This window comes from Mobula birostris, chromosome 6 (assembly GCF_030028105.1).
Source record: "Mobula birostris isolate sMobBir1 chromosome 6, sMobBir1.hap1, whole genome shotgun sequence".
NCBI classification, from domain to species: domain Eukaryota; kingdom Metazoa; phylum Chordata; class Chondrichthyes; order Myliobatiformes; family Myliobatidae; genus Mobula; species Mobula birostris.
In genome coordinates this window covers 12,955,670-12,981,399 of record NC_092375.1, presented here as the reverse complement: position 1 = coordinate 12,981,399, position 25,730 = coordinate 12,955,670, and the positions used below count along the sequence as shown (strand labels likewise).

General features: G+C 43.5%; 1 protein-coding gene across 1 annotated transcript in view; it reads left to right on the top strand.

The window, feature by feature from the left end:
- Positions 1 to 25,730, top strand: part of LOC140199703 (neural cell adhesion molecule 2-like) — a 431,176-nt gene that overhangs the window by 114,933 nt on the left and 290,513 nt on the right. Inside the window, exon 7 of the mRNA XM_072262182.1 lies at positions 10,574 to 10,731. Coding sequence (XP_072118283.1) covers positions 10,574 to 10,731 — 158 coding nt within the window. The remainder of the gene's footprint in view (positions 1 to 10,573; positions 10,732 to 25,730) is intronic.

Sequence of the window (25,730 nt, the reverse complement as noted above, 5' to 3'; positions counted from 1 at the left end):
CCCCAGAGTTCTGAAAGAGGTGGCTGAAGAGATCGTGGAGGCATTAGTAATGATCTTTCAAGAGTCACTATATTCTGGAATGGTTCCCACAGACTGAAAAATTGCAAATGTCACTCCACAGTTCTAGAAGGGAGAGAGCAAGAAGAAAGGAAACTATGGGCAAGTTAGTCTGACCTCTGTGGATGGAAAGATTTTGGAGTCCATTATTAAGGATAGGTCTCGGGGTACTTGGAGGTACATGATAAAATAGGCTGTAGTCAGCATAGGGAAAATCTTGCCTGACAAATCTGTTGGAATTCTTTGAAGAAATAACAAGCAGGATAGACAAAGGGGAATCAGTGGATGTTGTGCACTTGGATTTGCAGAATGCCTTTGACAAGGGGCTGCTCATGAGGCTGCTTAGCAAGATAAGAGCCCATGGTATTCCAGGACTAGCATGGATAAAACAGTGACAAATTGGCAGGAGGCAAAGAGTGGGAATAAAGGGAGCCTTTTCTGGCTGGCTGCCGGTGACTACTGGTCTTCCACAGGCGTCTGTGTTGGGACTGATTCTTTTCACACTATATGTCAATGATTTGGATGATGGAATTGATGGCCTTGTTGCAAAGTTTGAAAACGATATGAAGATAGGTGGAGGGGCAGGTAGTTTTGAGAAAGTAGAGAGGCTACAGAAGAACTTAGATTAGGAGAATGAGTAAGGAAATGGCAGATGGAATATTGTATCGGGAAGTGTATGGTCAATCACTTTGTAGATGAAATGAAAATACAGGAAACTGAGGGGCAAAGCAACTTGGGAGTCATTGTGCAGGATTCCCTAAAGGTTAATTTGCAAGTGAAGTTTGTGGTTAGGAAGGCAAATGCAATGTTAGTATACATTTCAAGAGGACGAGAATATAAAAACAAGGATATAATGTTGAGACTTTATAAAGCACTGGTGAGGCCTTACTTGGAATGTTGTGAGCAGCTTTGGGCCCCTTATCTTATGAAGGATATGCCGAAACTGGAACACAAGGAAATCTGCAGATGCTGGAATTTCAAGCAACACACATAAAAGTTGCTGAAACTGGAGGGGGTTAAATGGAGTTCACGAAAATGATTCCAGGATTGAATGGCTTGTCATATGGAGAGTGTTTGATGGCTCTGGGCCTGCCCTCACTACAATTCAGAAGAATGGAGGAAGACCTCATTGAAACCTATCAAATGGTGAAAGGCCTTGATAGAGTAGATATTTCCTATGGTGGAAGAGTCTAGGACACAGTCTCAGAATAGAGGGCGCACTTTTAGAACAGAGATGAGGATGAATTTCTTTAGCCAGAAAGTGGTGAATTTGTGGAATTCTTTTCCACAAGCTGCTGTGGATTTTATGTATATTTATGGCAGAGGTTGATAAATTGTTGATGGGCCAGGGCATGAAGGAATGCAGGGAGAAGGCAGGAGATTGGGGCTGAGAGAAAAATCGGATCAGCCATGATGAAATGGCATAGCAGACCCAATGGGCCAAATGGCCAAATTTTGCTCCTATATTTTAAGGTCTTATTGTCTTACGTATATTAAATAGTTAAACTTGATAAGTAGAGCAAAAATTAGGAAATAAAAAAATTAGTTGTGTAGTGTTCATGGTTTCAATATCCATTCAGAAATCAGATAGCGGAAGGGAAAAAGCTGTTCCTGAATCAGGAAAAGCCAACTGTGCTGATACTGAATAGTTTGGAGGGCAGGTGAGGGGAGCTGCTGTTTCACTGTGTGAGCAGGTCATGTGGCAGCTCGACTGGAGCATGAGAAACTAAGTGAACAATGTGGAAGACCTCCAAAGAGAATCACGATCAGTTATAGTCCATTCACATTCAACACTGAGATGCTCCAAATCGGGAGGCTCCCAGACTGAAGATTTAGAGGGCAAAATGAAGCAGGTTTATAATATTCCGTAGAGTGCAACACGAAGTACAGAATAGTTTGGTTAGAATTGCAAAAAGACAAAAAGAGTGAATAAGAATATATCAATAATCTCAAAAGTGGAAACCCAAACTTATTTATGAATATATAAATGGTAAAAGGTTGTGAAACCAAGACCAGGCAGTTCAGATTCAATAATAAACTCTTAATTAACAAAAGTATGTCTCTTAGATGCTAAACACTAGAGGTTCTGCAGATCAGGCAGTATCTATGGAAATGAATAAACAGTTGATGCTGTAGGCCAAGACCTTCCATCAGTACTGGAAAGGAAGGTGGAAGAAGCCAGAAGCAAAAGGATGGGGGAGGGGGAGGGGGAGGGGAGGGAATGCAAGCTAGAAGGTGATGGGTGAAGTCAGCTGGGTGGCGGAAGAGTGATGAAGTAAGAAGCTGGGAGATGAAAGGTGGAAAAGGTAAAGGGCTGGAGAAGACGGAATCTAATAGGAGAGGAGAATGGACCAAAGAAGAAAGGAAAGGAGGAGTGGAACTGGGCAGGGGGATGATAGGTAGGTGAGAAGAGATGTGGCAAGAAGAAAACCAGATTGTGGAATTAAAAAAGAGGGAAGGGGGAGGGGAAAAGATTACTGGAAATTGGAGAAATTGATGTTAATGCCATCAGGTTGGAGGCTATTCAGACTGAATATGCTCTTGCTTTCTGAGAGTAGCCTCATTCTAAGATGTTAAATATCTTTCATTTGTCCTCATTGCAAAAAATTAAAGGTTATCTTGTTTGTCCCATGTACATCGAAATTTTTGAAACACACAGTGAAAGGCGTCATTTAATCAGCAACCATAAGACCATAAGACGTAGGGACAGAATTAGGCCATTCAGCCCATTGAGTCTGCTCTGACATTCCATAACAGCTGATCCTGGATCCCACTCAGCCCCACATACCTGCCTTCTCGCCATATCTTTGACCAATCAGGAAACGATCAACTTCTGCCTTAAATATATCCATAGACTTGGCCTCCACCGCAGTCTGTGGCAGAGCATTCCACAGATTTACAACTCTCTGGCTAAAATAATTCCTCTTTACTTCTGTTCTAAAAGGTCATCCCTCAATGTTGAGGCTGTGCCCTCCAGTTGTGGATACTCCCACCATAGGAAACATCCTCTCCACATCCACCCTATCTAGTCCTTTCAACATTCGGTAAGTTTCAATGAGATTCCCCTGCATTCTTCTAAATTCCAGTGAGCACGGACCCAAAACTGCCAAACGCTCCTCACGTGTTAACCCCCTCATTCCCAGAATCATTCTTGTGAAGCTCCTCTGGACTCTCTCCAATGACAACACAGCCTTTCTGAGATATGATGCCCAAAGGTATTGACAATACTCTAAGTGAATCCTGACTTGTGTCTTACAAAGCTTCAGCATTATCTCCTTGCTTTTATACAGTATTCTATTCCACTTGAAATAAATGTTAGCATTGCATTTACCTTCTTTACCACAGACTCAACTTGTAAATTAACCTTCTGGGAGTCTTGCACAAGGACTCCTAAGTCCCTCTGCACCTCTAATGTTTGAATTTTCTCCCCATTTAGATGATAGTCTACACTATTGTTCGTTTAACCAAAATGCGTTATCATACATTTCCCAACATTATATTCCCTCTGCCACTTTTTTGTCCATTCTTCCAATTTGTCTAAGTCCTGCTGCAATCACATTGCCTCCTCAGCACTACCTCCACCTATCTTCGTATCATCCGCAAACTTTGCCACAAAGCCATCAATTCAGTTATCTAAATCATTGGCAAAAAATGTGAAAAGCAGTGGTGCCAATACTGATCCCTGCGGTACCGTACCAACAAGTGCTTCTTTTATTCCCACTCGCTGCCTCCTGCCTGTCAGCCATTCCACTATCCATGCCAGTATCTTTCCTCTAATGCCATAGGATTTTATCTTAACCAACACACTCGGAAGGTGTGCGAGTGGAGCGGAGGCTGGAGCCCGCAGGTGTTGCCATGTGTCCGGCACCAACATAGCTCAGCCATAAATTACTCTCCACTATGTCCTTGGAATGTGGGAGGAAACCAGAACACTTGGAGGAAACCCATGTGGTCACGGGGAGAACGTACAAACTCCTCGCAGGCAGTGGTGGGAATTGCACCCCGATCACTGATGCTGTATTGCATTACACTAACCGCTACACTACTATCTGTGTGGTGCAAACTCCAAGTATTAGAGGGCACATTATCTGGTTTCCTGATGTCTTGTCCATCCCAGATCATCGACCATACCAGCAAGTGCTCCCAGATCAAGCACGTGGGCTATAAGCCTTCATCTTCATTCGGCTCAGAATATTCTTTTGTCACAGTGTGTGCCCACTTCCCCACACCCTGCGACTGAACCCACAAGAATGGACCATTTAAATATGACCGATCTTTAACACAGAGCTAATGTTATACTCAGAAGGTATCAAGGTACAAGACAAAATGCTAAGCAAGGTGTTTTGATGCTGGCAGTTAATAAGACCAAATGGATCGAGAGATTGGTTGGCCTGAAGCATTGGCTCTTTGTTCCCCCAACCTGCTGAATTCCTCCAGCAATTCTGAGAGTGCTGCTCTGGATCGAGAAATTATTCAGATTCTCAGCAACTAAATCAGTGCAGGAAACACTGAGCATCCTTTTGTGCAACGTGATAAGACATTTTTTACAGGCATTACTTGGTTTTATACACAGAGTGTAAAGAAAGAAGCTCAAATGCATCATAAAGCTATTACACTTGGCAAGTGTATTTATAAGTGAATGTATGAGTGTTTTTATTGGGATAAGGACATTGAATTGCACAGTCAGACTGATAAATCAGTCACCATTACCCATGGATACTTGGTAATAAATGTAACTACACTAGACAAAGTGTAGTTTTAAAGTAAGCTTTGGCAGGAAGTATTTCAAACAGAACCTCATCAGACTGACAGGGTTTATTTCCCAGGCTGCAAGACATCAAATACTAGAGGGCAGTTTGAAAATGAAAAGCTTATCATATGAGGAGCGTTTGATGGCTCTGCTTCTTTACTTGCTGGAATTTAAAAGAATGAGGGGCGGATCTCATTGAAACCTATCGAATGTTGAAATGCTTAGATGAGTGGATGTAGAGAAAATGTTTCCCGTGGTGGGGGAGTCTAGGATCAGAGGCCACAACCTCAGAGTAGAGGGACATCCATTTTCATGCAGAAACTCACATTAGAACAAAGAAATACAATAAAATCAATGAAAAATACACTCAAAGGCTGACAAACAACGTGTATAAAAGAAGATGAATTATGCAAATACAATAATAATAATAATAATAATAATAATAAATAAGTAAAAAAAAGTACTGAGAACACAAGTTGTAGAATCCTTGAAAGTGAGTCCATAAGTTATGGAATCAGTTCAGAGTTGAGGTGTGAAATTATCCACACTTTTCAATAGCCTAATGGCTGAAAGGTAATAACTTGTTCTGAACCTGGTTGTGTGGGTCCTGGGCTCCTGTACCTCCTTCCTGATGGCAGCAGTGAGAATAGAACTTAGCCTGGATGGTGGGGTTCTTGATGACGGATGCTGCTCTCCTGCAACAGTGGTTCATGTAGATGTGCTCAATGGCGGGGAGGGCTTTACCCATAATGGACTGGGCTGTATCCACTACTTTTTGCAGGCCTTTTCATTTGTGGACACTGGGTTTCCATACCAGGCCATGACAGAACCAATCGGTATCCTCTCCACCACACATCTATAGAAGTTTATCAAAGTTTTAGCTGACATGCCAAATCTTAGCAAACTTCTAATAAAGTAGAGGAACTGCCATGCTTTCTTTGTGAGAAGTGCCAACACCTTCTCCGTCCATCAAGATGATGCACAACTCTTCATATGTTCATATTAATGATTAATAGGTTCCTATCAGTAATAAAAATGCAATAATACATAAATTTAAATAATATATTAATTTATCTGAATCAGTAGTAAGCATTAATTGATTCATGACTTAATACACATGACTTATATTGATAATATAATCTATTTGCACCAGTAATTGTTTTAATTAATTGATCAGTAATTAATCAGAAGGTAATTAAGACACTATCTCAATCAGTCCCCTTTAATTCATTCATATTTGTACTTAAAAAAGTTGGAAATTTAAACATTAGTTGATTGATATCGGTTAGAAATGATAATTAAATCAAATTATTGACTAATACATCATAATGATAATAGATTTGAAGCTTTAATTCATGACAGTCATGAGTTAATTATTAAGTACCCCTACCATCCAAGATATTCTCTCTTCTCATTACCATCAGAGAGATGGGAGTCTGAAAGGTTCAAAGATTCAAACTACATTTATTATCAAAGTATGCATGCAGTATATTAAGGACTCTTTATCTTATTATGTTCTCATTATTTATTGCTATTTATTTATATTTGCATTTGCACAGTTTTTGTTGTCTTCTGCACTCTGGTTGATTTTTCATTGATCCTGTTATAGTTACCATATTGTAGATTTACTGTATATGCCCACAAGAAAGTGAATCTCAGGGTTGTATGTGGTGACATATACGTACTTTGATAACAAAATTTACTTTGAACTCAGAACAACCCTGAGATTCATCTTCCCACAGACATCCACGAAACAAAGAAAGAAAACCATGGACTCGTGAAAAGAAAAACATCAAGCCCCCAATCCACAAAAAAAGAAACAAATCACTCAAAATGCAAAAAGAAATGAGTTTAAAAAAAAGCCGAATCTAAAGCACCGAGCTACAAATCATTGAACAGTCCAGACATATTCAGTCCAGCTCAGTTCAGTTCAACCTAGCTCTGCATGATTCGTTAACTTCAGGCTGCCCCAATTAGAATCGCACAAAATAGCAACAAAGAAAGCACACACTAAATTTAAGACTGTACCTCTTCCTAGAGATGCTGCCTGGCCTGCTGCGTTCCCCAGCAACTTTGATGCGTGTTGACTAAATTTAAGAACAGCTTCTTGCACTTTACTATCTGATTTCTGATCAGACATTGAACCCATGAACAGTACCTCATTTAATTTAATTTTTAAATATATTTATTATTATGATTTATAGTATATTTTATGTATTGCACTGTACTTCTGCCACAAAACAACAAATTTCATGGCACATATCAGTAGTAATTAACCTGAATCTGAGTCTGTTTGTGGTGGGGATGAAACTGTCCGGATGAGGTGGCATCACTCCTGTCCGGTTTCCCTTTCACCTGATCAATCACCCAAGCCCATAGCACTCTACTGCCTTACATCAGGATCTGCTGTTCTGTCAGCCATCACCACCAGCTACACCAGACTGACTGTAACCCTCAGGCGCTATTACATTGACAGCTAAATTTACTGCACTGTCCATCATTAAAACTGCTTCCTTTCCATTCTGTGATTTGGTTTGCTGTCTTGCCCAGGCTTTTCCTTCCCTCGTACCAGAAAGCAGCTCTCTCCAAGTGTAATTAATCATTTTATGATTTTGGCTTGACCTTGTCATCCAAGTGAGGGTTTATTACTAACTGTAACAGAAGCATTCTGCAGGTAGAAGTTAAAAATGGCACAGGCGCTGAAAATCCAACAGAAAAGCGGAGAATGATGGAAATGCACAACAGGACCTTCAAAAGGTGATATCCATATTAAGGACCCCCATCACCCAGGACATGCCCTCTCCCCTTTATTGAAATGTATAATGTACATAAATGTATTTTAAACTTTGAACTATCATCAAGGAGGAGGTACAGGAGCCTGAAGACACACACTCAACATCTCAGGAACAACTTCTTCTCTCCGACATCAGATTTCTGAATGAATTGGAACCTATGAACACTACCTCAGTACTTTTTTCCTCCCTTTTTGCGCTACTTAATTAATTTATTTTTATATGTACTATAAGCTTCTTATTGTAATGTATGGATTCTATTATTATGTATTGCAATGCACTACCGTCACAAAGCAACACGTTTGATGACATATGCAGGTGATATTAAACCTAAATGTGATAATGATTCAGGTCAGGCAGCAGCTGTGGAGAGAGAAAGAAAGCAATCAGAGGTAACATTAAGCATCAGAATCAGAAATATTATCATTGGCATATATCACGAAGTTTGTTGTCTTACGACAACAATACTGTGCAGTACATGAAGATACTCTAAGTCACAATAAGAAGTATAAAAAAAGTAGTGTGAAACGAGCAAAATGGTGAGGTAACGTTCATGGGTTCATGAACCATTCAGAAATCTGACAGAGGGGAAGAAGCTGTTCCTAAAACATTCCAACCTGATGGCATGAACATTGACTTCTCAAACTTCCGCTAATGCCCCATCTCCCCCTCGTACCCCATCTGTTATTTATTTATATACACACATTCTTTCTCTCTCTCTCTCCTTTTTCTCCCTCTGTCTCTCTCTCACTATACCCCTTGCCCATCCTCTGGGCTCCCCCCCCCTTTTCCTTCTCCCTGGGCCTCCTGTCCCATGATCCTCTCATATCCCTTTTGCCAATCAACTGTCCTGCTGTTGGCTCCATCCCTCCCCCTCTCACTTTCAAATCTCTTACTAGCTCTTCCTTCAGTTAGTCCTGATGAAGGGTCTCGGCCCGAAACATCGACTGTACCTCTTCCTAGAGATGCTGCCTGGCCTGCTGCGCTCACCAGCAATTTTGATGTGTGTTCCTAAAACATTGAGTGTTTGTCTTCAGGCTCCTGTACATCTTCCCTGATGGTGATAATGAGAAGAGGGCATATCCTTGGTGGTGGGGGTCCTTAATGATGGATGCTGCCCTTTTGAGGTATCGCTCCCTGAAGGTGTCCTGGATGGTGGGTTGGCTTGTGCCTATGATGTAGCTGGCTAAATTTTTAACCCTCTGCAGCTTTTTTCCAATCCTGTGTATTGGTACATCCATACAGGGCAGTGATCCAACCAGCTGGAATACTCTCCATGGTACATCTGTAGAAGTTTGCTATGACGTCTTGGACATACCAAATCTCCTCTTCTCCCCTTCTTCTCACTCCGTAGATCTGCTGTGAATTCCCAGTCTATATTTTACTTCTAATTGTCTTCTGAACATATTCCACTGTTCCAAAGAATCCTTAATTACCCTTTCTACTAATGTCCAAAATTATCTGAGATGCCTATAAAGTAACATATCAGCTCTTGGGCAAACCTGCTGGCTTTTAGGTGATAGTTGTCTCCAGTGTTGTGAAGAAACAGGAGACATCCTGGATACTTACCTTTTCAACCTCCTGACCCTGTTCTGTAGCCAAACTACACAAATACGAGCCTACAAATTAGAAGTCTCTGTGCTGCTATGTTGGCGCTAGGAGCATGGTGATTCTTGCTATCTGTCCTCAGGGCAATCCTCAGACTGTGATAGGTGCTGATGCAAATGACACTGTTCTTGATGTACGTGTGACAAAAAGAGCTTATCTTTACAATCTTCATCTTTCAATCCTGAATGCGGGAGCTGTCCCTGCTTTTGGGAACTTGCCAGCTCTCCCTCTGTGACTCCATGCTTCCTTCTCACATCTCAAAGACATGGAGATTAATTGGCTGTATGGTTAATTAACTGTATGCTGTTCGTGTTGTGCAATTGAACGGTAGAATGGGGTGGAAATTGATGGGGAGGTGGGGAGAGTAAATTTATGTTAGCAGAAGACTGGTGTAAATGACTGGATGTTGGTTGTCATGGACTCAGTGAGTTGAAGGACCTGCTTTCACATTTATGGATCTATGACCACCTACCCATGCACCAAAGCAGCTACACTGATTACTGGGCATAACAATTTTGCTTAGAACATAGCTGTTGCTTGCAATATACGATGGTGTTGCCCTTGCACCCTGTAAACTTGAGTTCGGAACTTGCAGAAATGGGAAGTTGGTCTGAGCAATAAACGCGAGAGATTCTGCAGATGCTGAAAATCCAGAGCAACAGAAACAAAATGCTGGAGGAGCCCAGCAGCATCGATGGAAATGCATAAACAGTCGACATTTCTGGCCAAGGCTCTTCATCAGGACCGGAAAGGAAGCAGGGAGATGCCAGAGTAAGAAGGTGGAGGGAGGAGAAGGAGTACAAACTAGAAGGGGATAGGTGAAGTGAAGTGGATGGGGAGGGGTATGAAGTTAGAAGCTGGGAGGCGATAGGTGGAAAAGGTAAATGGCTGAAGAAGAAGGAATCTGATAGGAGAGGAGAGTGGACCATGGGAGAAAGGGAGGGGCGAGGGGCACCAGTGGGACGTGATAGGCAGATGAGGAAAAGAGAAGAGGTAAGAGTGGAATCAAAGTGTGGAACTGAAGGAGGGGGCGACGGAAAAATTGACTGGAATTTAGAGAAATCGCTATTCATGCCTTGAAGTTAGAGGCTACCTAGGTGGAATATAAGATGTTGCTCCTCCACCCTGAGAGTGGTCTCATCGTGGCAGAAGAGGCCACGGATCAACTTGTCAGAAAGGGAGTGGGGATTGGGAGTGAAATGGTTGGCCACCTGGAAATCCTGCTTTTTGTAGATGGAGCAAAGAGTTCCTCTAGCATTTTGTGTGTAGCTCTGAGCATAACAATGTTGGTTAGACTACAGCTGTTGCTTGTGATGTGTGATGGTGTGTCCCTTGCACCCTGTAACCCTAAGCTCTGTCCCTGCAGAAACGGGAGGCTGGTTGAAGACAGCAATAAGTACTCGTTAAAGGAAAGAACCAAGCTGACAATAACAGACATTGGCCGCGGAGATACAGGGTCCTACAGCTGCCGAGCCACAAACAAAGCAGGAAACGTGGAAGAGCAATTGTTCCTGAAAGTCTTCGGTATGTTACTGTTCTGTGCTGTTGGTTTGCTTGCTGGTGACAGACTTGGATCAAACACATTCCAGGCTCCTCACCTAATTCTCCCCTGTGGTTTTCCCCTCTCTCCTTCAATCTTCAAAGTAAATTTATCATCAAGGTACACACTGTATATTTTATTATACACTACCTTGAGATTCAATACCTACAGCACCTGCAGACATTCACAGTAGAACAAAGAAATACAATAGAATCACTGAAAAGTTACACACAAAGAAAGACCAACAACCAATGTATACAAAAAACAAGCAGCACAAATAATAAAGCTAAATAAATAAGTAAGTAAATCGTACTGAGGATATGAGTTGTAGAGTCCTTGAGAGTGAGTCTGTAGTGGAATCAGTTCAGAGTTGAGGTGAGTGAAGTTAACTGTTCTTGAACTTGGTGATGTGAAACCTAAGGCTCCTGTACCTTCAATAGCAGCAGCAAGAAGGGCGCACGGCCTGGATGGTAGGGGTCCTCGGTGATGGATACTGCTTTTCTTGTTTATAAGTGTGACCCACATTGATTTCCTCCTCCCTAAAGCCCAAGATACCTCATCTGCCTCTGATTCTACAAGCTTATTGACCACTATTTCCCTGAAAGTGCAGTGACAGCACCATTAGGCGTTACAACAAGCTCAAACACAAGAGATTCTGCTGGAGGAGCTCAATGTTTCAGCCTGAGAACCTTCATTAGTTCTGGAAAGGAAGGTTCAAAGTTCAAGTTAAACTCATTATCCAGGTACACGTATGTCACCATATACAACCCTGAGATTGTTTTTCTTGTGGGCACACTCAGTAAGTCTATAGAATCATAACCATAACAGAATCAATGAAAGACCACGCCAACCTGGATGGTCAACCAGAGTGCAGAAAACAACAAAATGTGTAAAACAAGAAGAAAGAAATAGTAATAATAAATAAATAAGCAATAAATATCAAGAATATGAGATGAATAAAGTGAGTCATTGTGGGAATATTTCAATGATGTGCAAGTGAGGTTGAGTAGAGTTCTCCCCTGTGGTTCAAGAGCCTGATGGTTGATGGTTGAGAGGGAAGAAGGTTGAATAAGGGGGTTGGGGGAGGAGAAGGAGTACATGCTGGCAGGTGAGAGGGAAGGGGAGAATGAAGTGAGAAGCTGGGAGATGATAGGTGGAAAAGGTGACGGGCTGAAGAAGAAGGAATCGTATACTGTAATACAATTTCTTACAATATCAGAATCAGAATCAGGTTTAATACCACTGACATATGTCGTGAAATTTGTAGTTTTGCAGCAGCAGTACATTGCAATACATAATAATAAAAGCGAGAAATTGCAATAAGTATACAGTTTATATAAAAATAAATTAAATAAATAGTGTAAAAAGCGAGAAAAAATATAGTGAAGTAGCGCTGTCAAGTTCATTGTCCGTTCAGAAATCTGCTGATGGCAGAGGGGAAGAAGCTGTTCCTGAAACAGAGTATATGGCTTCAGGCTCCTGTACTGAAGGTGGCAGTACTTGATGGCAGCAATGAGAAGAGGGCATGTCCTGGGTAATGGGATTCCTTAATGACAGATGCTGCCTTTTTCAGGCATCCCCTTTTGAAGGTGTCCTGGATGCTGGGGATACAATCAGTTAGAATGCCCTCCACGGTATATCTGAATAAATTTGTAAGTGTCTTTAGTAACATACCAAATCTCCTCAGACTCCTAAGGAAATATAGCCACTGCCATGCTTACTTTGTAATTGCATCAGTACGTTGGGCTCTGGAGAGATCTTCCAGTAAGATGGCACTTCTAAGTGGTGACTCTTTGCGTGCAGCTCCACCGTGAATCATCAAGTACTTCTGTTTAGGATTACTGAAGCTGAAATCCACAGTCACAGACATGGGTACTTCAGTCAGCAGCATTGTCTTAAGATGTTTAAAAAAATTATCAATACTCAAACTCAGTGATCCTCAGGTGGCAGACTTGGGTCCCCAGTTCAGATTCCCCTTAAGAAAATACAAGTGGGAATAATGCACTGGTCTGCAGATTGAAATGCAGAGATCTTAGACTTCTACTCCCAACTATCTTGCTGGCAAATGTACGGTCTCTGGAAAATAAAATTGAAGGCCTCAGAGCAAGGCTGCTGTACTAGAGGGACATCAGGGACTGCTGTGCACTCTGCTTTACAGGAACATGGCTCAAATCTGCAATTTTAGATGCAGCGCTGCAGCCGAATTGCTTCAGCAATCTTCACAAAGACAGAACAGCTCAGTCTTTTAAAATCAAAAGTGCTGTGTGAGTAGGATTCAGGACTTAGGTACATCGGTAAAGGTTCAGAAATACATTTTCCAAGTTTGGATGGGGTGAGGAACCTGTAAGTGGTGGTGTTCCCGTTTGCCAATGTTTGAGGTCTCAACCCATTCCCCAGTTGCCCTCGTCCTACAGTGTTTAAAAAGTGTTGGAATATAAGAAAAAGGCATCTAACTTTAAAAGAGATGCAAGATCCTAGAATTTGGACCAACAATGTGTCAAGCAGCACCTGTGAAGAGGAAGGTATTGTTGGCTTTTCGGGTCCTGATGCAGGGTTTTGACCAGAAATTGTGATGCTCTTTATTGTTCCTATTAACTCTGACAATGAATTCAGGAAACAGCTGCTTTCCAAAAGGAAATTGGGCTCTAATTGTATATTTTTCCCTTATTCACCATACAATTCATCAAATGTAGAATTCCAACAGCAAATAAGGCCATTCAGACCAACTTCTGTGTGGGCTCCTACTGGTACAATCCCATATGTGAGAGTGAGAGAGAGAGAGAGAGAGAGAGAGAGAGAGAGAGAGAAGGGGGAAGAAGACAGCAAGAGAGAGCACTTGTGAGAGAGAGGAGAGAGAGACAGAGCAAAAGAGACATGTGTATGAGAGGGAAAGAGAGAGAGAGAGTGAGCAAGAGAGATCAAGTGAGCAAGAGTGATAGAGAAAGAGTGAGTGAGAGAGAGTCAGAGAGAGCAGACACAAGAAAGAGCAAGAGGAAGAGAGTGAGAGAGAGAGCAAATGAGCGAGAGTGATAGAGACAGAGAGAGAGATCACACAAGGAAGAGAGAAAAAGAGCAAGAGAGAGCATGGAAGAGAGAGCAAGAGAGAGAGTGAGAGGCAGAGTGAGAGAGAGAATGAGACAGAGAGAATGAGAGTGACTGAGATCGAGAGAGAAACAGAGACAGAGAGAGAATGCACAAGAAAGGTAAGATGAGAGAGAGAGAGAGAGCAAGAGCAACAGGGAGAGTAAGAGAGTGTCAACAAAAGTCAGAGTGAGAGGAAAAAGCAGAGAGAGAGTGAGAAAGAAGTGAGAATAAGAGCGAGAGAGACACACAGACAGAGAGAGCCTGGTAAAGAGAGCGAGAGGAAGAGATTGAGAGTGTGAAAATGAGCAAGAGTGATAGAGAGAGAGAGACCGAGCATGTGAGTGAGTGAGAGAGAAAGAGGGCAATAGAGAGAGCGAGAGTGAGAGAGAGAGAGAGAGAGAGAATGAGAGAGTGAGAGTGTGTGTGTGTGTGTGTGTGTGTGTGTGTGTGTGAGAGAGAGAGAGAGAGAGAGATTTTTGCATAGCAGGAAAATTAAGGTTTATGGGATAAAGGCAGGTAGGTGGAGCTGAGTCTACAGCTAAACCAGCCATATTATTAAATAGCAAAGCAGGCTTGATGGTCAGATAGACTACTCCTGCTGCTATTTCGTGTGTACTTATTAACCCCCCAGTCCTTCAATATATTCTCTCTGAAGTGTTTATACAGTTCCTTCTGAAGATCCTGACTGATTCATTTCAACCTTGCTAAATTATAATTACTGTCAGAGTAAGACAATATTTTCCTTTTTGAGAAGAATATATTACAGCTTCATATAACTCACAGCTGGAGTGCAGTGTGTAGGGACTGGATAGACTAGGCTTGTTTTCTCTGGAATGGATAAGGCAGAGAAATCGGTGCTCCCGATATGGCCTTCTATATATTGGCGAGACCTGACGCAGACTGGGAGACTGCTTTGCTGAACACCTACTCTCTGTCCACCAGAGAAAGCAGGATCTCCCAGTGGCCACACATTTTAATTCCACATCCTATTCCCATTCTGACATGTCCATCCACGGCCTCCTCTACTGTAAAGATGAAGCCACGCTCAGGTTGGAAGAACAACACCTTATATTCCGTCTGGGTAGCCTCCAACCTGATGGCATGAACATCGACTTCTCTAACTTCCGCTAATGGCCCACCTCCCCCTCGTACCCCATCCGTTATTTATTTTTATACACACATTCTTTCTCTCACTCTCCTTTTTCTCCCTCTGTCCCTCTGACTATACCCCTTGCCCATCCTCTGGTTCCCCCCACCTTGTCTTTCTCCCTGGACCTCCTGTCCCATGATCCTCTCATATCCCCTTTGCCAATCACCTGTCCAGCTCTTGGCTCCATCCCTCCCCCTCCTGTCTTCTCCTATCATTTTGGATCTCCCCCTCCCTCTCCCACTTTCAAATCTCTTACTAACTTCAGTTAGTCCTGACGAAGGGTCTCGGCCTGAAACGTCGACTGTACCTCTTCCTAGAGATGCTGCCTGGCCTGCTGCGTTCACCAACAACTTTGAGTTGTGTTGAGGAATGATGTGATAGAGCTATGCAAAATGATCTGGGGTACGGATAGGGTGAATAGTTGCAAACACTTCCCTATAGCAGGCATATAAAACCAGAGAGTTAGAGAGGATCTGAGGCTAAGTGTTGCCAATCTGGAATGAGATGCCTGATAGGAGGGTGGAAGCAGGAATACTCACAGTATGTAAGACATTCGGGCCCTTTATCAAAGAAAGGATGTGCTGGCATTGGAGATGTTCCAGGGGAGGTTTACGAGAATGATCCCAGGAAGGAAAGGGTTAATGTATGAGGTGCGTTTGATGGCTTTGAGCTTTAAGATGCCGGTATTCAAGTTTGAGGGGGAATGTGAATCAAATCTATCAACTATTGAAAGGCCTGGGTAGAACGAAATGCTGAGGATATTATCAATAGTGGGAGAGTCTAGGACCAGAGGGCACAGCCTCAGAATACAAAGACATACGTTTAGAACAGAAAGGTGGAAAAAAAAATCTTTAGCCAGAAGGTGGTGAATCTGACAAATATATTGCCGCAGACAGCTGTGGAGGTTAATCCGCTAGGTGCATGTAAAGTGAAGTGATAGGTTCTTGATTAGTTAAGGCGTCAAGGGTTGCAAGGAGAATGGGATTCAGATGGAAAATAAATTAGCCATGATTAAATAGCGGAGCAGACGTGATGGGCCCAACTGTCTCCAGCCTGATGCCACGAATATCAATTCCTCCTTCCAGTAAAAAAATTCCCTCCCCTTCCCCTCTTCTATTCCCCTTTTTGATCTCTAACCTCTCCTCACCTGTCTATCACCTTCCCCTGGGTCCCCCTTCTTCTTCTCTTTCTCCTATGGTCCACTCTCCTCTCCGATCTGATTCCTTCCTCTCCAGCCCTTTATCCTTCAATCCTGGCTTCACCTATCACCTTTGACCTATCCTCCTTCCCCTTCCCCCCCCAACTCCTTATTCTGGCATCTTCCCCCTTCCTTTTCAGTCCTGACGAAGGGTCTCAGCCCACAACATCGACTGTTTGTTCATTTCCAATAATGCTGCTGAGTTCCTCTAGCATTTTGTTTGTGCTGCTTTGGATTTCCAGCACCTGTGGACTTTCTCAATCCTACTTCTATTCATATGTCTGATGGTCCAAGTGTCTAGATGAACACCTGAATCTCAAAGCCATAGCCGGCTGTAGACCATTGAGATTGGTACAGATGGATACTTGATCAGTATAGACATGCAGCCTATGGTGAGGAAGGCAAATGCAATGTTTGCACTCATTTCAAGAGGACTAGAATATAAAAGCAAGGATGTGATGCTGAGACTTCATAAAGCACTGGTGACTTCATAAAGCGAGGCGCATGGAGTATTGTGAGCAGTTTTGGACCCCTTATCTAAAAAAGGGTGTGCTGAAACTGGACAGGGTTCAAAGGAAGTTTATGAAAATGTTTCCAGGATTTAATGACTTGTCATAGGAAGAGCATTTGATGGCTCTTCACCTGTATTCACTAAAATTCAGAAGAATGATGGGGAACCTTATTGAAACCTATTAAATGCTGAAAAGCCTTGACAGAGTGGATGTGGAGAGGATATTTGCTCGGGTTGAGGAATCTAAGACCAGAAGACACATCCTCAGAACAGGGGAATGTCCTTTTAGAATAGAGATGAGGAGGAATTTCTGTGGTGAGAATGGTAGATCTGTGGAATTCATTGCCATGGGTGGCTGGGGAAGCCAAGTCTTTATGTATATTTAAGGCAGAGGCTGATGGATTCTTGACTGGTCAGGGCATGAAGGGATACGGGGAGAAGGCAAGAGATTGGGGCTGAGAGAAAATTGGATCAGCCAGGATGAAATGGTGGAGCAGACTAGATGAGCCAAATGGCCTAATTCTGCTCGTATACCTTATGGTCTTATGATATATTTATGGAATTGGATGAAGATGGACAGACTACTAAAGTTTCACCTATGAAAGCTTTTTCTAGGCTGTGGACAGTGTGACATGTTTCTGAACAATAACGCGTGCATATAATAGCAATGCTGATAAAACAGCACCTGCTTATTTCTACGCACATTCCCTTTGTTAAAAACACTTCAAAATGGGTTTACTCTTTGTGCCTTCACCAATTTCAACAGCCTGTTAAAATTGGACCTCAGGGATACAATTTTCTCCCTTGGAGCACTGTTTGTCATCAATCATCAGGCATACAGTTCCTCTGACATTCTTATTCAGAAAACCTGAATCCTTCAGCATTTATATCCAGCAGGAATATGTTTAAATGTAAATTGATGAATTAAACCAAACAGCTATTGAGTTATAAGTTCTATGGCTTTGAAAAGTGAGAAAAGACTTCAAAGGGACTGAGTTTGGTGCACAAAACACTGCTATTTTTTTGAACAGTGTGTAAAAGAACTTTATCCTTGAACACTGGAGCTAAACAAGCATGAGACTATTGCTTGTGATCACTACCTATTAACATAATTACACCTTTAATTCAATTAAAAAATATAGGGACTTAACTCGTACACACGAGATTCCGCAGATGCTGGAAATCCAGAGCAACACACACAAAATGCTGGAGGATCTGAGTAGCCCAGGCAGCATCTATGGAAAGGAATAAGCAGTTGATATTTCAGGTGGGGACACTTCGTCAGGACTGGAAAGGAGGAGGCAGAAGCCTGAATAAGGAGTTAGGGGTGGAGGTAAACGGGTATAAATAGGTGAGACCAGGTGAGGGGGAAGGTAAGTATGTGGGGGAGGGGGGTGAATTAAGAAGTTGGGAGGTGATAGATTGAAGAGGTAAAGGGCTGAAGGCATAGGAAGCTAATAGGAGAGGACAGTAGGCCATCAGAGACAGAAAAGAAGGAGGGCAGCAGACGGGGGTGTTGGGCGGGCAAGAAGGAAAGGAGTAGGTGGGGAACCAGAATAGATAAAGAGAATGGGAAGATGGAAGAAATTACTTGAAGATAGAGAATTTATCAACACCTTTGCACAACAAACACATTTCTGGAGGTATCTAATGAAAATTCTCTGTCGTGGTCGTCGTGGTTATCCCTCGAGGTCGAGGATGATGGTCTTTGTTCCATACAGAGCAAAGGCACCTATGCATGTATTTGTTTAACGTGTACTTGATGTTGCACTCCAAGAAGCACACGATACTTCACAAATCAACCAACTGATTCCAATGGCATGGAAACCATGACAATTGGAGCTGATGGATTTGTTGCAGCCTTCATCCACCTTCACAACCATTGAGTTCAAAGTAACTTGGTCCACCTGTTCCACCGTTGAGGTCTTGGTTGGATTGTTCTTCATCAGGGACGTCACCCTCAAGCTTACCGCCATGGGTGACCCTACCAGGAGCATAGCTCCAGACGGCATCGCTCTCGGGATCTCAGGACCACACAAGCTTCTCCACCACGACGAGGTGACAATCCACGGAGAAGGAAAATTCTCCAAAGTAACACAAAAATGCAGCCTAGAGTCTCTCCTGCGTAGATGCTGTTTACAGGCTATTTCTGATGAAGAGTCTTAGGCCGAAACATCGGCTGTCCATTTCCTTCCATAGATACTGCCATGACCTGCCAAGTTCTCCCAGCATCTTGAATGCTCCTCCAGATTCACAGCATCTACAATCTCTCTAGTATTCCTCTATGAGTTTTATTTTGTAAGTTCTGTATGCCGCATGGTCCTGGCTTAAGACTGACCAGGAACAAATGGTGTTGGAGCTCAAAGTATGATATGGAGTATTGTGTTCACTTCTGGTCAACTCATTATAGGAAGGATGTGGAAGCTTTAGAGGGGGTGATGAGGAGATTTACCAGGATGCTGTCTGGATTAGAGTGCATGTCTTACGAGGAAAGGCTGAGCGAGTTAGGGCTTTTCTCTTAGGAGAACAGGAACATGACAGGTGATTTGATAAAGTTGCATAAGATGATACAAAGCATAGGTCAAGCAGACAGACAATGCCTTTATCCCAGGGCAGCAAGGTTAATACAAAGGACATAATTTTAAGGTAATTGAGTGAAAGTACAGGGGGACTTCAGAAGTAGTTTTTTTTTACACAAAAGTTCGTAGGTGCATGGGACACCCTACCAGGGGTGGTGGTAGAGTTAGTGATAGAGGCAGATTGTTTCCTGTGGTGGAGAAGTCTAATATCAGAGGGCATAGCTTCAAAATAGAGGCGCATTCTTTTAGAACAGAGATGAGGAGATATTTCTTTAGCCAAAGAATGATGAATCTGTGGAATTTGTCGCCACAGGTGGCTGTGGAGGCCAAATCATTGGGTATATTTCAAGAAGAGATTGATAGATTCTTGATTAGTCAGAGCATGAAGAGATACGGGAAGAAGGGAGGAGATTGGAACCGAGAGGAAAATTGGTTCAGCCATGATGAAATAGTGGAGCATATGGCCTCATTCTGCTCCTATATCTATGGTCTTATATATTAGGACATTTAAGAGACCCTTAGATAAGCACATGGATGAATTAAAAAGTGGGATCAATGTGGGAGGGAAGGGTTAGATTGATCTTTGAGTGGGTTAAAAGACTAGTATAACATCTTGGGCTGAAAGGCCTGTCTGTGCTGAGGCCCTTTGTGGGTCAGAGTTGACCATCGATGTTGCGTCCTAGCTGTGTACATGATATGCAAACCAGGGCAGTACTATATTGAGAGCAAGCTGTTGCCAACGTAGCAAGCTCCCCCTCTCCATGCTGCGGATGAGTCCAAAGGACAGCAGAGACTGATACAGATTGGCACTAGAGGCATCGTGGGAGTTGGCAGCCAGCGTTGAACTCAATGCAGGTCTGCCTTCGGGACTCCAACTCCAGATTTTTCCTAGGAGTTTACCCTCGAAACCTTCCCCATGGGTGGGTATAGATGCAAGGCAGCGGAGGCTTGAGATCAGAGTTTTCCTTCTCCAAGATGAGCTGCCAACCACAGCTGATGAGCTCCATCTGCCCGATGTGACTGGTGCTAAGGTGCCAGTAACTCGCCTTTGCCCCTTCTCCTGTAAAGAGAAACAGTTCCGCTGGGCTTAGTAGCTTACATGAAGACTAGGAGCTGAACTTGGTTGTCAGAGCCTATTTGAGACGCTCGCCATTGGAAGCATTTAATGGGAAGTGGGAACATATCCCCAGTAACCCCTCCGTCTCCTAGCTATAACAAACTTATGGAGCCTGTGGCCATCATTTCAATTCTACTTCCCATTCCCATTCTGACATGTCTGTCCGTGGCCTCCTGTGCAGCCACAATGAGGCCACACTCAGGCTGGAGGAGCAACACCTTATATTCCGCCTGGGTAGCCTGCAACCTGGTGGCATCAGCATTTATTTCTTGAATTTCCAGTAATTGCCCCCTCCCAACCATTCCCCATTCCCATTTCCCTCTCTCACATTCTCTTCTTATATGCCCATCACCCCCTCTGGTGTTTCTCACCCTTCCCCCTCTTCCATGGTCTTCTGTCCTCTCCTATCAGATTCCCCCTTCTCCAGCCCTTTAGCTCTTAGACCATAAGACCATAAAACATATAAGCAGAATTAGGCCATTCAGCCCATTGAGTCTGCTCCGACATTCCATCATGGCTGATCCCGGATCCCACTCAACCCCATACACCTGCCTTCTCGCCATAACCTTTCATGCCTTGACCAATGAGGAAATTATTAATTTTTGCTTAATAACTATACACACAGGCTGGGCCTCCACAACTGTCTGTGGCAGAGCACTCCACAGATTCAGTACTCTCTAGCTAAATAAATTCCTCCTGGTCTCTATTCTGAAGGGTTGCCCCTCAATTCTGAGGCTGTGCCCTCTCGTTCTGGACAGTTCTACCATAGGAAACATCCTCTCCACATCCACCTTATCTAATCCTTTCAACATTCAATAGGTTTCAATGAGATCCCACCGCATTCTTCTAAATTCCACTGAGTACAGGCCCAAAGCTGACAAATGCTCCTCACATGTTAACCCCTTAATTCCCAGAATCAACCTCGTGAACCTCCCCTGGACTCTCTCCAATGATAACAGATCCTGACTGAGATACAGGGCCCAAAACTGTAGACAATACTGCTGATCTCCTCCAGCACATTGTGTGTATTGCTCTAGATTTCCAGCATCTACAGTCCCTCTTGTGTCTCTGCTCTATGATGTGCTGGCAACACTCAACATGTAATATTCATATTGGTCACCTCTTTTGTTTTGATTCTGCTGATGTAGTGACCATAATATGTCTGCCTTCTGCAATTTTTGGAATTGCTATTGGTTTATTATTGACACATGTACTGAGATATAGTGAAAAGCTTGTCTTGCATATTGTTCATTCAGATCCCGTTGTTTCACGGTGCATTGAAATAGTGCAAAGTAAGACCATCACAGAACGCAGAATACAATGCAGCAGCCACAGAGGATATGCAGCGTAGTTAGACAATAAGGCACAAGATCATAGCAAGATAAAATGTGAGGTCAGGAGTGCATCCTGATGTCTACCAGGGAACCAGTCAAGTTGTGGGGATCTCAATGGAATCGGCATTTAGTGGTCGGCAGGAAGAAATTTTGCAGACAGTGGAGTTATTGACCTTTCAGTGCTGTTGCTAACTGAGCGACCGGCCACATTCGTGTTGCTGTTTGCTTCAACGGGAATACGGGACAGCTGTGGGTGTTGAATGGGTATTTTGATGGTATTCCGTTGTCAGAGTCTAAGAAGCTCTATTGGGTATATATCGTGGAGCCCAAGTCCGCTAATTCAACCCTACACTGTGACTGGTGTTAGCAATGAACATCCCCCTTTTCTTTCTGTCCCAAAGATGTTGTTCAATAGTATTTTGACATTAGCAGGCCTGTGTAATGACTAATTGGAGACTATTCATCCACATGACAATTTCCACACTCCGCGGGCTTAGAGAACCTGGACAGAATCAACATGAGATTAACATGACATTGAGATCACGGAGAAGAGAAGTGGGCCCTCTCTCTTTCTCTTTCTCTTTCTCTCTCTCTCTCTCTTGCTCTCCCTCTGGCCCTTGTTATCATTCTCGTTCAGCTAACTAGTTTTGCTTTTCCTTCACTGCGTTGCCTCAGTTGGTTCACTCTGAGAGCGTGCAGACACGAGGGAGTGCAGATGCTGCAATCTGGAGCAGCAAACAATCTTCTGGAGGACCTCAGTGTGTCAAGCACAATCTGTGGATAGAAGGAATTACCAGCATTTTGGGTCAAATCCCTGCGTCAGGGTTGATGCATTGTTTCAAAACTAAACATCGACAATTCCTTTTCCCCGACAGATGTTGCTCAATCTGCTGGGCCTGTTTGTGACAGGTATTGGTAGATAGTTGATAAAGGCTGGGGTAAAAGGGTACCAGGTAGATTGTAATCACAATGCTACATTGCCATCAGCTTATCCATGATCTTATTGGATGGGTGAGTAAGCCTGAGGGGGCCGAGTGGCCTCCCCCGCCCTCATTGGGTATGTTTGTTTGGAAGGAAGATGAGGGGGAAGAAGAAGACACCGTTTGACAGTGGAAGGATTGGAGAGGAGAAGAAGGTGAAGAAAGAATGGACACACTCAGGCTGGAGGAGCAACACCTCATAATCGATCTGAGTACCCTCCAACCTGATGACATGAACATCGATTTCTCTAACGTGGCAATTTCACCTTTCCCCTTCTCCCTTTGACCATTCCCCTTTCTGGCACCCCTCTTACCCCTTCACTTTCCATCACCCTGCTCATTATTTACAGACACAGCACTGAACACTCCCTTCCAGCCCAACGAGCCACACCTTCCAGCAGCACACCTATTTAACCATAGCCTAACACAGAACAAATTACAATCACCAGTGAACTTACTAATCATTGTGTCTTTGAACTGTGGGAGGAAACTAGAGCACCCGGAGGAAACCCATGCATTTCACACAAACTCCTTATAGACAGTGCCGGAATTGAATACTGTACTCTAGAATATCCTGAACCATAAATGCAAAGGCTAAGTGCCATACCAGCATGGCGTCCTCTGAAGCCCATCCTTCTTCCCTGGTCCACTCTCCTCTCCTATCAGATTCTTTTTCTTCAGTTCTTTACCTCCTCCACTTATCACCTCCCAGCTTCATACTCCCTCTCCCACCCACCTCCTCCTCACCTGGCCTCACCTGTCACCTGCCAGATTGTACTCCTTCCCCTCCCCCTACCTTCTTATTCTGAATTCTTCTCCATTTCCTTTCCAGTCCTGATGAAAGGTCTTGGCCTGCAACGTCAGCTCCATAAATGCACCCTGACTTGCAGAGTTCCTCCACCATCTTGTGTGTTGATCAGAACAGAGCAAGAGATAGAGTTGAGGGGTAAAAGGAGTGAATGGAAAAGATATGTAAAGGAAGGAAATGAAGAGAAGGAGGAACAAGAAATGAGAATTTATACAGAAAGTGAAAGGCATGGAAGAAAAGAGAGAGGGCAAGGAGAGAAACTGGGCGGAAAAGATGGAAAGGCAAATCAGAGAGTCCTAGGGTCATAGCAAAGTATGGCACAGAAACAGACCCTTCGGCCCATCTAGTCCATGCCGAACCACTTAAACTGCTTACTCCCATTGACCTGCACTGGGACTATACCCTTACCATCCAAACTTCTCTTAAATGTTGAAATTGAGCTCACATGCACCTCTGGCACTGGCAGCTCATTCCACTCTCACAGCTCTCTAAGTGAAGAACTTTTCTCCCATGTTCCCCTTAAACCTTTCACCTTTCACCAACTTTCCCTCGAATTTGCAGTGACCAATGTGCGCAAAAATCTTGTGCTGTGCAATTTTTTTGCCCAGGGACAACAACATGCGCGCACTGAATAATTTCTTCAATAAAAACAGTATACATAAGCCGATTCTAAAATCTGCAGGCAGGTGGTCACAAACTCCATGCGTCCATATCAGAAACCGGGAAAGGAAATGTGATTGTGCATGATTGTGAAATATACTTAATATGCCAACGAGGCAGAGGGTGAAAACCTTTTGTGCGCAGTTCAAATACTTTGTGCGCTACTAGCAAAAGATGTGTGTGCACACCTTTCACCCTTAGCAGGTACAGAAAACACCCATGGAGAAGAAGAGGCTGGAGAGAGAGATCATGAGACGGAGAGAGAAATTGAAATGTGACTGCCTTTTCTCCTTCATCTCATTAAACTCTCTCTGTGCCGAGTCATTTTAAGCATCCAGCTGGGAATGAAGCAGAATTAATCCACAGTTGGCTGGCAAAGTCAGCACGAACACAAGATTGTGATGTTAGGCAGAATTGTCACATGCCTTGTGCAAATGAAATCTTCTGAGGCTCTGTGAGCAGCTGCCAAATTGGAAACAGGTCTCCTTTTACTTCTCTGCTCAAATCTCCCCACATCATAACTGAGTTACTAGCGCATTTTCAATCCTTGTATTATTTAATTCATCTTGAAAACTCTCTAACAATGGACTTTGAAGTACAGAATGGGCAGAACACGTGAACTACTTAGAATACACAAGGGACTGCAGTTGATGGAATCTAGAGCAGTGGTCCCCAACCTCGGGCTGCGGACCGATACACTGCCGCAAAGAATGCAGGGGTGCAGCGGTGGCCGGAACGCACCCAGCACATCTTTAAGAAAAAAGCCGAAATAAGCAAGCTAATTAATTAGGTGCCGCCTGGCACGTAAATGTCGGCCCAGATCAGAGGCAACGCAATCAACAATCGCCTCTGATCTGGGCTGACACGTGCCGGGCTGCAACTAATTATATGCTTGTTTATTTCGGCTTTTTTCTTAAAGATGTGCTGGGTGCATTCCAGCTACCACTGCACCCCTGCACACTTCGCGGCAGTGTATCGGTGCGCGGCCCGGAGGTTGGGGACCACTGATCTAGAACATCGGCCGGAGGAACTCAGCGGATGAGGCAGTATCCATGGATGGAAGTGGACAGTTGATGTTTCAGTTTGAAACTGTTCGTCTCCCACTACAGGTGCTGCCTGAACCGCCATGTTTCTCCAGTAGTTGGGTTCTTTTTTTGCACTTGGTGAAGGGAAGTCTGTGAGTCCAGGCCAGGAGATGGAGGTTGGAGGTCTGGAGGTGGCCTGTCTGTGTGCAAGTGGGAGGAAAGTGTTGTGTCTCGTTGTTGTTGTTCTGTTTTGTTGCTGTTGTTGTGTTGTTGCTGCTCGTGTTGTTCTGCTGAACATTGTGGACCTGCTGTATTGGCGACACTTGTGGGCTGCCCACAGCACATTCTTGGGTTGCATCAGTTGTTAACGCAAAAAGACATTTTTTTATGTACACGTGATAAACAAATCTGAATCTGAATGTGAAATCCTTGCAGAAAGATGTGCTCAATGGAATGAGCTCCACCACACATCTATAGAAGTTTGTCCAGGTTCTAACTATCATGCTGACTCATCACAAACTTATGAGGAAGTAGAGA